Here is a 16,375-nt window from a genome sequence, read left to right as displayed (position 1 = left end):
GGCGGGATGTCTACTGTTGTGGGTACAGCCCGGACATGGGGTGTAGTACCAGCCCTAGTGGGGGCTTGGGTGAGCGATGGTTAAGCGCACAGCGTGCCGTCCGGGCTCCCGTTGAGAGAGCAAGAGAGTGTCAGCCAGCTAGTGTTACGTTGGGGGCATGATTCTCTGGCTGACCTGGGGACATGTGACCGGATGATACTGGAGGGGGACCATTGGTGGAGGGGGCCAATGGGTGGTCACATGGTCCGGGAAGAACTCTCGAGAGCCTTCGGGCAAGGGCGAGAGAGATCGAGAAGGTGGGCGGGGCGAGAGGCAGAGCCAGCCCCAGCTTGGCCCGATATAAGGGGGGCCCCGGGAGGAGCTCGGGGTTCTTACTGTTGGAGAGGCAGGAGATCCACGTCAAGCTTGAAGAAGCCTCCAGCCACGCGGTCCAGGGCCCAGCTTGTGGTCCGGACCGGGATAGCGGAACCGTGTCTAGTTCTGCCGTAGCGTGGTTAGTTGGGTGGTCACCACCCGAGAGTGTGTTGTGTTAACAGCCTGAAGTATTCTCTTGAAAAAAAAAACTTTACTTTTTGATATACACCTGGAACGTCATCACCACCATTTCTTACCTATACCACATATCATGCAATGCGTCTCTCAGTTCAATAATACGGGAGTTTTAAATTATTTCTCAGAATGGAAGTTGATTGGAGACTAAGTGGGCACACGAACGCATTGGCTATCACACTGCAGGAAAGTATTTAAATTTATCCACAGTGGTGGAAAAGTGCTGGTATAGGCAGGTACGCCATACCATACCTGTCAACCCCTTATCAGTGCCTACCTTGTTACAGACCAATTCAGACCTTATTGGTCACCCCGTGCTCTTATAAATATCAACGTTCATCCTTCAAAGTCTCATCACAAGGGAGAAACACGAACAAATATCCCAACGTTTATTTTTACTCAATTTCCCTGTACAAGAATACAGGTAAAATTTCGATTTAAAGCTTTCGTGACTGCAGGGATTCATCTTCTTGTTTCTTTCGGTAAAGTCACGTAGAAGGGAAGTAATAAAATAATAAAAATAAAACATAATAAAACAATTCTCACGACGTTTCGGCTACAACGCAAGCAGCCGTCTTCAGGTGAAGAATGAGACACTACCAAACTAGGAGCTTATATATAAGCTGCATTGGGGGTTGAAGAGCGCCTTAACAAAAAGAATGTGCATGTGAAGAGGGATTTAGCATATTCATGGAAAATGCGTAGGCGTTGGGCGGGGGGGTGTCAAAGTCATATTATGCCCATGCATTATGCAGGATCAGCAGCAACCAAGGGGGGTGCAGGGATTAGCAGTAACAAAGGAAAGGAATGTTAATGATATGTAGCTGCAGTTACTCAACAACCACGTAGAAAACTAAAGTATAAACTACATAAAAAACTAAAGTATAAACTGCATCGCACCATCAGTATACTTACTATACTCTATAATAAGCTGAGTTACTAACAGCAAGTAATACATTACAATTTTACCTCGTAAAAATTCTATAATATGCTTCCATCTAAACCTTATTCTCTTACATCACACGAGCATATACCGTACTATATACTGCCATAGATAAATCCAACATTAAATTATATACTGTATTGCTGTAAACCAACCTATATCTTATACATTTAATATCACACTATGTATTATTCTACACACCCTAATGTGTATCGAAATGGTTTATTACGTCCTTCCAATGATTGCTGAGCCAGAATCCATCTTCTCGGTTAAAGTTGTCTCTGTGTTTGTATATGTGGATCGCCTCATGAACGAATCTCTCATGATAGCCAGATGGCTTGCAGAGAACCTCTGTCTTGGAGAAGTCAATATCATGTGAGCCCACTGAGTTGTAACAGTGATCTGCCACGGCTGAGGTGTTAGTCCTACCGTGTTTCAGGTCAGCTTTATGTTCACGGATGCGGTCCGAGACATGTCGTTTGGTTTCCCCAATGTAACTGCTACCACAGAGGCAACTTAGTTTGTAGACGCCAGGGTACTGTATGTCTGGAACCACATCTTTTACAGACGGTACCAGATCACGGATTTTATGTACTGTGTTGAATCGGACCTGGATCTTGTGTTTAATCAGGATTTTGGAGATCTTTTTTGTGACCCCAGCAATGTAGGGTAAGGTGATGGTCTTGAAAGGCTCCTCAACAGGATCCTTCTTGATGGTTGGAGTGATGGCTTTGCGGATTGTATAGTCGGAGTAACCATTTGCCTTAAGAGCTTGGCGTACGTGTTTGAGTTCACTGGAAATGTGTTCATGGTCGGAGATGCATTGGGCTCTATGATATAGAGTCTTGATGAGGGAATTCTTCTGAGATGGATGGTGGTGGGAATCCGGTTTTAGATAAGCATCCGTGTGGGTGGCTTTCCTGTAGACAGAGTGGCTCATTGAACCATCAGGTCTCCTTTTGATTAGGACATCCAAAAAGGGTAGCTTGCCATCATTTTCGACTTCCATGGTGAATCTGATGGCTGGGTGTATGGAATTGATGTGGTCGAGAAATTGGTCTAGAGCAGGCCGGCCATGTGGCCAGATGACAAAAGTGTCGTCTACGTACCTCTTCCATAAGGTCGGGCGTAGAGTGGCAGTCTGGATGGCGTCCGTCTCAAATTTCTCCATGAAGATGTTGGCTACAACCGGAGATAGGGGGGAGCCCATTGGGGTGCCCTCAATTTGCTTGTAGAAGGTTCCATTCCAGGTGAAGTATGTATTGGTTAAGCAGTGTCTCACCAGGGGGGGTACCCCAGCATTCAGTCCTTGATGAACCAAGTCTTCAATGATTGCGATGGTGTCAGGCACAGGTACCTTGGTGAACAAGGAAACCACATCAAAACTGACAAGCAGGTCGTCTGGGGACAGGGCAATCCCCTTGATTGTCGATACCAGGTCAGTAGAGTTAAGTACTGCAGAGGTGGTTTTTCCAGTGAAAGGCCGTAGGATTTCGGACAAAAAACGAGCCAGTTTGTAAGTGGGGGAGTTGATAGTAGAGACAATGGGACGAAGAGGTGTATCTTCTTTATGTATCTTTGGCAAGCCGTACAATCTTGGTGGTCTGGCTGCAGAAGGTTTCAACGAGAACTGTTTGGTCTGATCAATTAATGCGGTTGAAGCAGAAATGATGTTGTTGGTTTTGGAGACGAGGCTGTTGGTGGGGTCTCTTTTTATTTTTGTATAGCTGCCATCGTTTAGTAGTTCTTGAATTTTGTTGTTGTATTCTATTTTGTCCATGATGACAGTGGCATTGCCTTTGTCGGCTGAGAGGATGACAATGTCATCCCTCTTTTTTAATTGAGCTAATTCAAAACGCTCCTCTTTGCTGATGTTGCTAGCTGGCATCTTAGCGTTTTTGAGGGTTACAGAGATTTCGGATCTTGCTACGTCTGCAGCGATGTGACTCAAGCCCTTGAGAGCTACATCTACTCGAGCAATTATATCATTAACTGGTATGTGTCTAGGTGTGACTGCAAAGTTTAGTCCTTTAGCTAAAACGGATTTCAAACCTTCAGAAATAGGACTGTTACTGCGATTAATTACGACTTTGTTAATATCTAGCTTTTCAATGTGTGGGTCCGGTTTCTTGTTTGAGAGGCGATTGAATTTGGAAATCAAGTTGTCCTTACATTTAGTCGACATAGCGGCAGCTGAAGAGGCAGTCATTTTTTCCACATGTTCCCAATCCGATGTGGACATTGTTACACTCAAAGATAAGTGTGATTTGTAGAGTGTCTTGTCTAACTGATCTAGTTCGGTGCGCGTAAGTCTGATTTTCTCTGAGATAAGAGCTAAGCTAGTTCTAGACAGAATTCGTTTCGCATTAGAAGAAGTTACAGCAGCAGATGTTAGTGTAAATGCGTTTGGTATTACCTTAGAGTCGCGGCATCTCTTCAGAAAGGTGAGAGACTCGATTAGCTGAGCCTTCTTATCCCGGAGCTTGTTGAAGGATCTCAAAGTTATGTGGAAACCCTCCCCGTAGAGGCGGTTAAATTTCGATTTAAAGCTTTCGTGACTGCAGGGATTCATCTTCTTGTTTCTTTCGGTAAAGTCACGTAGAAGGGAAGTAATAAAATAATAAAAATAAAACATAATAAAACAATTCTCACGACGTTTCGGCTACAACGCAAGCAGCCATCTTCAGGTGAAGAATGAGACACTACCAAACTAGGAGCTTATATATAAGCTGCATTGGGGGTTGAAGAGCGCCTTAACAAAAAGAATGTGCATGTGAAGAGGGATTTAGCATATTCATGGAAAATGCGTAGGCGTTGGGCGGGGGGGTGTCAAAGTCATATTATGCCCATGCATTATGCAGGATCAGCAGCAACCAAGGGGGGTGCAGGGATTAGCAGTAACAAAGGAAAGGAATGTTAATGATATGTAGCTGCAGTTACTCAACAACCACGTAGAAAACTAAAGTATAAACTACATAAAAAACTAAAGTATAAACTGCATCGCACCATCAGTATACTTACTATACTCTATAATAAGCTGAGTTACTAACAGCAAGTAATACATTACAATTTTACCTCGTAAAAATTCTATAATATGCTTCCATCTAAACCTTATTCTCTTACATCACACGAGCATATACCGTACTATATACTGCCATAGATAAACCCAACATTAAATTATATACTGTATTGCTGTATGCTGGGGTACCCCCCCTGGTGAGACACTGCTTAACCAATACATACTTCACCTGGAATGGAACCTTCTACAAGCAAATTGAGGGCACCCCAATGGGCTCCCCCCTATCTCCGGTTGTAGCCAACATCTTCATGGAGAAATTTGAGACGGACGCCATCCAGACTGCCACTCTACGCCCGACCTTATGGAAGAGGTACGTAGACGACACTTTTGTCATCTGGCCACATGGCCGGCCTGCTCTAGACCAATTTCTCGACCACATCAATTCCATACACCCAGCCATCAGATTCACCATGGAAGTCGAAAATGATGGCAAGCTACCCTTTTTGGATGTCCTAATCAAAAGGAGACCTGATGGTTCAATGAGCCACTCTGTCTACAGGAAAGCCACCCACACGGATGCTTATCTAAAACCGGATTCCCACCACCATCCATCTCAGAAGAATTCCCTCATCAAGACTCTATATCATAGAGCCCAATGCATCTCCGACCATGAACACATTTCCAGTGAACTCAAACACGTACGCCAAGCTCTTAAGGCAAATGGTTACTCCGACTATACAATCCGCAAAGCCATCACTCCAACCATCAAGAAGGATCCTGTTGAGGAGCCTTTCAAGACCATCACCTTACCCTACATTGCTGGGGTCACAAAAAAGATCTCCAAAATCCTGATTAAACACAAGATCCAGGTCCGATTCAACACAGTACATAAAATCCGTGATCTGGTACCGTCTGTAAAAGATGTGGTTCCAGACATACAGTACCCTGGCGTCTACAAACTAAGTTGCCTCTGTGGTAGCAGTTACATTGGGGAAACCAAACGACATGTCTCGGACCGCATCCGTGAACATAAAGCTGACCTGAAACACGGTAGGACTAACACCTCAGCCGTGGCAGATCACTGTTACAACTCAGTGGGCTCACATGATATTGACTTCTCCAAGACAGAGGTTCTCTGCAAGCCATCTGGCTATCATGAGAGATTCGTTCATGAGGCGATCCACATATACAAACACAGAGACAACTTTAACCGAGAAGATGGATTCTGGCTCAGCAATCATTGGAAGGACGTAATAAACCATTTCGATACACATTAGGGTGTGTAGAATAATACATAGTGTGATATTAAATGTATAAGATATAGGTTGATTTACAGCAATACAGTATATAATTTAATGTTGGGTTTATCTATGGCAGTATATAGTACGGTATATGCTCGTGTGATGTAAGAGAATAAGGTTTAGATGGAAGCATATTATAGAATTTTTACGAGGTAAAATTGTAATGTATTACTTGCTGTTAGTAACTCAGCTTATTATAGAGTATAGTAAGTATACTGATGGTGCGATGCAGTTTATACTTTAGTTTTTTATGTAGTTTATACTTTAGTTTTCTACGTGGTTGTTGAGTAACTGCAGCTACATATCATTAACATTCCTTTCCTTTGTTACTGCTAATCCCTGCACCCCCCTTGGTTACTGCTGATCCTGCATAATGCATGGGCATAATATGACTTTGACACCCCCCCGCCCAACGCCTACTCATTTTCCATGAATATGCTAAATCCCTCTTCACATGCACATTCTTTTTGTTAAGGCGCTCTTCAACCCCCAATGCAGCTTATATATAAGCTCCTAGTTTGGTAGTGTCTCATTCTTCACCTGAAGACGGCTGCTTGCGTTGTAGCCGAAACGTCGTGAGAATTGTTTTATTATGTTTTATTTTTATTATTTTATTACTTCCCTTCTACGTGACTTTACCGAAAGAAACAAGAAGATGAATCCCTGCAGTCACGAAAGCTTTAAATCGAAATTTAACCGCCTCTACGGGGAGGGTTTCCACATAACTTTGAGATCCTTCAACAAGCTCCGGGATAAGAAGGCTCAGCTAATCGAGTCTCTCACCTTTCTGAAGAGATGCCGCGACTCTAAGGTAATACCAAACGCATTTACACTAACATCTGCTGCTGTAACTTCTTCTAATGCGAAACGAATTCTGTCTAGAACTAGCTTAGCTCTTATCTCAGAGAAAATCAGACTTACGCGCACCGAACTAGATCAGTTAGACAAGACACTCTACAAATCACACTTATCTTTGAGTGTAACAATGTCCACATCGGATTGGGAACATGTGGAAAAAATGACTGCCTCTTCAGCTGCCGCTATGTCGACTAAATGTAAGGACAACTTGATTTCCAAATTCAATCGCCTCTCAAACAAGAAACCGGACCCACACATTGAAAAGCTAGATATTAACAAAGTCGTAATTAATCGCAGTAACAGTCCTATTTCTGAAGGTTTGAAATCCGTTTTAGCTAAAGGACTAAACTTTGCAGTCACACCTAGACACATACCAGTTAATGATATAATTGCTCGAGTAGATGTAGCTCTCAAGGGCTTGAGTCACATCGCTGCAGACGTAGCAAGATCCGAAATCTCTGTAACCCTCAAAAACGCTAAGATGCCAGCTAGCAACATCAGCAAAGAGGAGCGTTTTGAATTAGCTCAATTAAAAAAGAGGGATGACATTGTCATCCTCTCAGCCGACAAAGGCAATGCCACTGTCATCATGGACAAAATAGAATACAACAACAAAATTCAAGAACTACTAAACGATGGCAGCTATACAAAAATAAAAAGAGACCCCACCAACAGCCTCGTCTCCAAAACCAACAACATCATTTCTGCTTCAACCGCATTAATTGATCAGACCAAACAGTTCTCGTTGAAACCTTCTGCAGCCAGACCACCAAGATTGTACGGCTTGCCAAAGATACATAAAGAAGATACACCTCTTCGTCCCATTGTCTCTACTATCAACTCCCCCACTTACAAACTGGCTCGTTTTTTGTCCGAAATCCTACGGCCTTTCACTGGAAAAACCACCTCTGCAGTACTTAACTCTACTGACCTGGTATCGACAATCAAGGGGATTGCCCTGTCCCCAGACGACCTGCTTGTCAGTTTTGATGTGGTTTCCTTGTTCACCAAGGTACCTGTGCCTGACACCATCGCAATCATTGAAGACTTGGTTCATCAAGGACTGAATGCTGGGGTACCCCCCCTGGTGAGACACTGCTTAACCAATACATACTTCACCTGGAATGGAACCTTCTACAAGCAAATTGAGGGCACCCCAATGGGCTCCCCCCTATCTCCGGTTGTAGCCAACATCTTCATGGAGAAATTTGAGACGGACGCCATCCAGACTGCCACTCTACGCCCGACCTTATGGAAGAGGTACGTAGACGACACTTTTGTCATCTGGCCACATGGCCGGCCTGCTCTAGACCAATTTCTCGACCACATCAATTCCATACACCCAGCCATCAGATTCACCATGGAAGTCGAAAATGATGGCAAGCTACCCTTTTTGGATGTCCTAATCAAAAGGAGACCTGATGGTTCAATGAGCCACTCTGTCTACAGGAAAGCCACCCACACGGATGCTTATCTAAAACCGGATTCCCACCACCATCCATCTCAGAAGAATTCCCTCATCAAGACTCTATATCATAGAGCCCAATGCATCTCCGACCATGAACACATTTCCAGTGAACTCAAACACGTACGCCAAGCTCTTAAGGCAAATGGTTACTCCGACTATACAATCCGCAAAGCCATCACTCCAACCATCAAGAAGGATCCTGTTGAGGAGCCTTTCAAGACCATCACCTTACCCTACATTGCTGGGGTCACAAAAAAGATCTCCAAAATCCTGATTAAACACAAGATCCAGGTCCGATTCAACACAGTACATAAAATCCGTGATCTGGTACCGTCTGTAAAAGATGTGGTTCCAGACATACAGTACCCTGGCGTCTACAAACTAAGTTGCCTCTGTGGTAGCAGTTACATTGGGGAAACCAAACGACATGTCTCGGACCGCATCCGTGAACATAAAGCTGACCTGAAACACGGTAGGACTAACACCTCAGCCGTGGCAGATCACTGTTACAACTCAGTGGGCTCACATGATATTGACTTCTCCAAGACAGAGGTTCTCTGCAAGCCATCTGGCTATCATGAGAGATTCGTTCATGAGGCGATCCACATATACAAACACAGAGACAACTTTAACCGAGAAGATGGATTCTGGCTCAGCAATCATTGGAAGGACGTAATAAACCATTTCGATACACATTAGGGTGTGTAGAATAATACATAGTGTGATATTAAATGTATAAGATATAGGTTGGTTTACAGCAATACAGTATATAATTTAATGTTGGGTTTATCTATGGCAGTATATAGTACGGTATATGCTCGTGTGATGTAAGAGAATAAGGTTTAGATGGAAGCATATTATAGAATTTTTACGAGGTAAAATTGTAATGTATTACTTGCTGTTAGTAACTCAGCTTATTATAGAGTATAGTAAGTATACTGATGGTGCGATGCAGTTTATACTTTAGTTTTTTATGTAGTTTATACTTTAGTTTTCTACGTGGTTGTTGAGTAACTGCAGCTACATATCATTAACATTCCTTTCCTTTGTTACTGCTAATCCCTGCACCCCCCTTGGTTGCTGCTGATCCTGCATAATGCATGGGCATAATATGACTTTGACACCCCCCCGCCCAACGCCTACGCATTTTCCATGAATATGCTAAATCCCTCTTCACATGCACATTCTTTTTGTTAAGGCGCTCTTCAACCCCCAATGCAGCTTATATATAAGCTCCTAGTTTGGTAGTGTCTCATTCTTCACCTGAAGACGGCTGCTTGCGTTGTAGCCGAAACGTCGTGAGAATTGTTTTATTATGTTTTATTTTTATTATTTTATTACTTCCCTTCTACGTGACTTTACCGAAAGAAACAAGAAGATGAATCCCTGCAGTCACGAAAGCTTTAAATCGAAATTTAACCGCCTCTACGGGGAGGGTTTCCACATAACTTTGAGATCCTTCAACAAGCTCCGGGATAAAAAGGCTCAGCTAATCGAGTCTCTCACCTTTCTGAAGAGATGCCGCGACTCTAAGGTAATACCAAACGCATTTACACTAACATCTGCTGCTGTTACTTCTTCTAATGCGAAACGAATTCTGTCTAGAACTAGCTTAGCTCTTATCTCAGAGAAAATCAGACTTACGCGCACCGAACTAGATCAGTTAGACAAGACACTCTACAAATCACACTTATCTTTGAGTGTAACAATGTCCACATCGGATTGGGAACATGTGGAAAAAAATGACTGCCTCTTCAGCTGCCGCTATGTCGACTAAATGTAAGGACAACTTGATTTCCAAATTCAATCGCCTCTCAAACAAGAAACCGGACCCACACATTGAAAAGCTAGATATTAACAAAGTCGTAATTAATCGCAGTAACAGTCCTATTTCTGAAGGTTTGAAATCCGTTTTAGCTAAAGGACTAAACTTTGCAGTCACACCTAGACACATACCAGTTAATGATATAATTGCTCGAGTAGATGTAGCTCTCAAGGGCTTGAGTCACATCGCTGCAGACGTAGCAAGATCCGAAATCTCTGTAACCCTCAAAAACGCTAAGATGCCAGCTAGCAACATCAGCAAAGAGGAGCGTTTTGAATTAGCTCAATTAAAAAAGAGGGATGACATTGTCATCCTCTCAGCCGACAAAGGCAATGCCACTGTCATCATGGACAAAATAGAATACAACAACAAAATTCAAGAACTACTAAACGATGGCAGCTATACAAAAATAAAAAGAGACCCCACCAACAGCCTCGTCTCCAAAACCAACAACATCATTTCTGCTTCAACCGCATTAATTGATCAGACCAAACAGTTCTCGTTGAAACCTTCTGCAGCCAGACCACCAAGATTGTACGGCTTGCCAAAGATACATAAAGAAGATACACCTCTTCGTCCCATTGTCTCTACTATCAACTCCCCCACTTACAAACTGGCTCGTTTTTTGTCCGAAATCCTACGGCCTTTCACTGGAAAAACCACCTCTGCAGTACTTAACTCTACTGACCTGGTATCGACAATCAAGGGGATTGCCCTGTCCCCAGACGACCTGCTTGTCAGTTTTGATGTGGTTTCCTTGTTCACCAAGGTACCTGTGCCTGACACCATCGCAATCATTGAAGACTTGGTTCATCAAGGACTGAATGCTGGGGTACCCCCCCTGGTGAGACACTGCTTAACCAATACATACTTCACCTGGAATGGAACCTTCTACAAGCAAATTGAGGGCACCCCAATGGGCTCCCCCCTATCTCCGGTTGTAGCCAACATCTTCATGGAGAAATTTGAGACGGACGCCATCCAGACTGCCACTCTACGCCCGACCTTATGGAAGAGGTACGTAGACGACACTTTTGTCATCTGGCCACATGGCCGGCCTGCTCTAGACCAATTTCTCGACCACATCAATTCCATACACCCAGCCATCAGATTCACCATGGAAGTCGAAAATGATGGCAAGCTACCCTTTTTGGATGTCCTAATCAAAAGGAGACCTGATGGTTCAATGAGCCACTCTGTCTACAGGAAAGCCACCCACACGGATGCTTATCTAAAACCGGATTCCCACCACCATCCATCTCAGAAGAATTCCCTCATCAAGACTCTATATCATAGAGCCCAATGCATCTCCGACCATGAACACATTTCCAGTGAACTCAAACACGTACGCCAAGCTCTTAAGGCAAATGGTTACTCCGACTATACAATCCGCAAAGCCATCACTCCAACCATCAAGAAGGATCCTGTTGAGGAGCCTTTCAAGACCATCACCTTACCCTACATTGCTGGGGTCACAAAAAAGATCTCCAAAATCCTGATTAAACACAAGATCCAGGTCCGATTCAACACAGTACATAAAATCCGTGATCTGGTACCGTCTGTAAAAGATGTGGTTCCAGACATACAGTACCCTGGCGTCTACAAACTAAGTTGCCTCTGTGGTAGCAGTTACATTGGGGAAACCAAACGACATGTCTCGGACCGCATCCGTGAACATAAAGCTGACCTGAAACACGGTAGGACTAACACCTCAGCCGTGGCAGATCACTGTTACAACTCAGTGGGCTCACATGATATTGACTTCTCCAAGACAGAGGTTCTCTGCAAGCCATCTGGCTATCATGAGAGATTCGTTCATGAGGCGATCCACATATACAAACACAGAGACAACTTTAACCGAGAAGATGGATTCTGGCTCAGCAATCATTGGAAGGACGTAATAAACCATTTCGATACACATTAGGGTGTGTAGAATAATACATAGTGTGATATTAAATGTATAAGATATAGGTTGGTTTACAGCAATACAGTATATAATTTAATGTTGGGTTTATCTATGGCAGTATATAGTACGGTATATGCTCGTGTGATGTAAGAGAATAAGGTTTAGATGGAAGCATATTATAGAATTTTTACGAGGTAAAATTGTAATGTATTACTTGCTGTTAGTAACTCAGCTTATTATAGAGTATAGTAAGTATACTGATGGTGCGATGCAGTTTATACTTTAGTTTTTTATGTAGTTTATACTTTAGTTTTCTACGTGGTTGTTGAGTAACTGCAGCTACATATCATTAACATTCCTTTCCTTTGTTACTGCTAATCCCTGCACCCCCCTTGGTTGCTGCTGATCCTGCATAATGCATGGGCATAATATGACTTTGACACCCCCCCGCCCAACGCCTACGCATTTTCCATGAATATGCTAAATCCCTCTTCACATGCACATTCTTTTTGTTAAGGCGCTCTTCAACCCCCAATGCAGCTTATATATAAGCTCCTAGTTTGGTAGTGTCTCATTCTTCACCTGAAGACGGCTGCTTGCGTTGTAGCCGAAACGTCGTGAGAATTGTTTTATTATGTTTTATTTTTATTATTTTATTACTTCCCTTCTACGTGACTTTACCGAAAGAAACAAGAAGATGAATCCCTGCAGTCACGAAAGCTTTAAATCGAAATTTAACCGCCTCTACGGGGAGGGTTTCCACATAACTTTGAGATCCTTCAACAAGCTCCGGGATAAAAAGGCTCAGCTAATCGAGTCTCTCACCTTTCTGAAGAGATGCCGCGACTCTAAGGTAATACCAAACGCATTTACACTAACATCTGCTGCTGTTACTTCTTCTAATGCGAAACGAATTCTGTCTAGAACTAGCTTAGCTCTTATCTCAGAGAAAATCAGACTTACGCGCACCGAACTAGATCAGTTAGACAAGACACTCTACAAATCACACTTATCTTTGAGTGTAACAATGTCCACATCGGATTGGGAACATGTGGAAAAAAATGACTGCCTCTTCAGCTGCCGCTATGTCGACTAAATGTAAGGACAACTTGATTTCCAAATTCAATCGCCTCTCAAACAAGAAACCGGACCCACACATTGAAAAGCTAGATATTAACAAAGTCGTAATTAATCGCAGTAACAGTCCTATTTCTGAAGGTTTGAAATCCGTTTTAGCTAAAGGACTAAACTTTGCAGTCACACCTAGACACATACCAGTTAATGATATAATTGCTCGAGTAGATGTAGCTCTCAAGGGCTTGAGTCACATCGCTGCAGACGTAGCAAGATCCGAAATCTCTGTAACCCTCAAAAACGCTAAGATGCCAGCTAGCAACATCAGCAAAGAGGAGCGTTTTGAATTAGCTCAATTAAAAAAGAGGGATGACATTGTCATCCTCTCAGCCGACAAAGGCAATGCCACTGTCATCATGGACAAAATAGAATACAACAACAAAATTCAAGAACTACTAAACGATGGCAGCTATACAAAAATAAAAAGAGACCCCACCAACAGCCTCGTCTCCAAAACCAACAACATCATTTCTGCTTCAACCGCATTAATTGATCAGACCAAACAGTTCTCGTTGAAACCTTCTGCAGCCAGACCACCAAGATTGTACGGCTTGCCAAAGATACATAAAGAAGATACACCTCTTCGTCCCATTGTCTCTACTATCAACTCCCCCACTTACAAACTGGCTCGTTTTTTGTCCGAAATCCTACGGCCTTTCACTGGAAAAACCACCTCTGCAGTACTTAACTCTACTGACCTGGTATCGACAATCAAGGGGATTGCCCTGTCCCCAGACGACCTGCTTGTCAGTTTTGATGTGGTTTCCTTGTTCACCAAGGTACCTGTGCCTGACACCATCGCAATCATTGAAGACTTGGTTCATCAAGGACTGAATGCTGGGGTACCCCCCCTGGTGAGACACTGCTTAACCAATACATACTTCACCTGGAATGGAACCTTCTACAAGCAAATTGAGGGCACCCCAATGGGCTCCCCCCTATCTCCGGTTGTAGCCAACATCTTCATGGAGAAATTTGAGACGGACGCCATCCAGACTGCCACTCTACGCCCGACCTTATGGAAGAGGTACGTAGACGACACTTTTGTCATCTGGCCACATGGCCGGCCTGCTCTAGACCAATTTCTCGACCACATCAATTCCATACACCCAGCCATCAGATTCACCATGGAAGTCGAAAATGATGGCAAGCTACCCTTTTTGGATGTCCTAATCAAAAGGAGACCTGATGGTTCAATGAGCCACTCTGTCTACAGGAAAGCCACCCACACGGATGCTTATCTAAAACCGGATTCCCACCACCATCCATCTCAGAAGAATTCCCTCATCAAGACTCTATATCATAGAGCCCAATGCATCTCCGACCATGAACACATTTCCAGTGAACTCAAACACGTACGCCAAGCTCTTAAGGCAAATGGTTACTCCGACTATACAATCCGCAAAGCCATCACTCCAACCATCAAGAAGGATCCTGTTGAGGAGCCTTTCAAGACCATCACCTTACCCTACATTGCTGGGGTCACAAAAAAGATCTCCAAAATCCTGATTAAACACAAGATCCAGGTCCGATTCAACACAGTACATAAAATCCGTGATCTGGTACCGTCTGTAAAAGATGTGGTTCCAGACATACAGTACCCTGGCGTCTACAAACTAAGTTGCCTCTGTGGTAGCAGTTACATTGGGGAAACCAAACGACATGTCTCGGACCGCATCCGTGAACATAAAGCTGACCTGAAACACGGTAGGACTAACACCTCAGCCGTGGCAGATCACTGTTACAACTCAGTGGGCTCACATGATATTGACTTCTCCAAGACAGAGGTTCTCTGCAAGCCATCTGGCTATCATGAGAGATTCGTTCATGAGGCGATCCACATATACAAACACAGAGACAACTTTAACCGAGAAGATGGATTCTGGCTCAGCAATCATTGGAAGGACGTAATAAACCATTTCGATACACATTAGGGTGTGTAGAATAATACATAGTGTGATATTAAATGTATAAGATATAGGTTGGTTTACAGCAATACAGTATATAATTTAATGTTGGGTTTATCTATGGCAGTATATAGTACGGTATATGCTCGTGTGATGTAAGAGAATAAGGTTTAGATGGAAGCATATTATAGAATTTTTACGAGGTAAAATTGTAATGTATTACTTGCTGTTAGTAACTCAGCTTATTATAGAGTATAGTAAGTATACTGATGGTGCGATGCAGTTTATACTTTAGTTTTTTATGTAGTTTATACTTTAGTTTTCTACGTGGTTGTTGAGTAACTGCAGCTACATATCATTAACATTCCTTTCCTTTGTTACTGCTAATCCCTGCACCCCCCTTGGTTGCTGCTGATCCTGCATAATGCATGGGCATAATATGACTTTGACACCCCCCCGCCCAACGCCTACGCATTTTCCATGAATATGCTAAATCCCTCTTCACATGCACATTCTTTTTGTTAAGGCGCTCTTCAACCCCCAATGCAGCTTATATATAAGCTCCTAGTTTGGTAGTGTCTCATTCTTCACCTGAAGACGGCTGCTTGCGTTGTAGCCGAAACGTCGTGAGAATTGTTTTATTATGTTTTATTTTTATTATTTTATTACTTCCCTTCTACGTGACTTTACCGAAAGAAACAAGAAGAAGAATACAGGTAACCCATATGGGTTTACAGGTATGCCATACTGGCCCTTCAACACGTTTCCTATTTCTATTCTGCGATGCTTTCCTAGAGGGAAGATGTAAATGAACATGGGTTGGTGCAGGAATAATATGTCTCATGCTGGGACTTTAGAAACATGCGTTTAGAGTATTTGGCTGCTATACATTTACACATGATAAGCCACTTCGTTGAACTATTATTTGTGGCCAGGTCAATTCTGAAAAATAGCTATATAGCTCAGTGGGCGTTACCTGGTAAAATAAAAATATATAGTTTAGTATATAGTTTTAGCACATTCACACTTGGACCGCTGATTATCCTGAAGTCGTGCAAGAACAGAAATGACGGTTTGCATTTACCTTGCTTGAGCATCGAGACCCATGTATGTTGGCTGACTTCGTTTGGGGCAAACACGTAGAGGCACCCATTCTGGTCATATATCACCTGAGGGGCAACAATGGAATTAACGTTTGAAAAATTAAAATAGGTTTTATCCTTCCTGGCAATAAAACAAGAGGCGTTAAGATGTTCGAACACCAAATAGAAACATTTTGCAAGGTATCAAGTCTGCATTCACCACACGTACGTGTGGTGAACATACAAACAAACATGCTCTGATTGTAAGCCAATCAGTTTCAAAGGGAATGCATATATTATCAGAGCATGTTAGTGTGTAAAAAATGAAATTAAAATTAAGAAAAATAAAACAATAAAAAATTAAAAATCACGACGTTTCAGAG

At 42.9% G+C, this 16,375-nt stretch overlaps 1 protein-coding gene across 1 annotated transcript in view; it reads right to left on the bottom strand.

Annotated features, from left to right (window-relative positions):
• LOC133350125 (cytoplasmic tyrosine-protein kinase BMX-like) overlaps positions 1-16,375 on the bottom strand; it is a 43,384-nt gene that overhangs the window by 8,661 nt on the left and 18,348 nt on the right. The window contains exon 3 of the mRNA XM_061564153.1: positions 15,995-16,079. Within this exon, the coding sequence (XP_061420137.1) occupies positions 15,995-16,079 (85 nt within the window). The remainder of the gene's footprint in view (positions 1-15,994; positions 16,080-16,375) is intronic.

This window comes from Lethenteron reissneri, chromosome 32, assembly GCF_015708825.2.
Source record: "Lethenteron reissneri isolate LAM-NWPU_2019-01 chromosome 32, ASM1570882v1, whole genome shotgun sequence".
In the NCBI taxonomy this organism is placed as follows: domain Eukaryota; kingdom Metazoa; phylum Chordata; class Hyperoartia; order Petromyzontiformes; family Petromyzontidae; genus Lethenteron; species Lethenteron reissneri.
The sequence above is the reverse complement of the archived record's forward strand: the minus strand, read 5'-3'. Positions and strand labels throughout refer to the sequence as shown.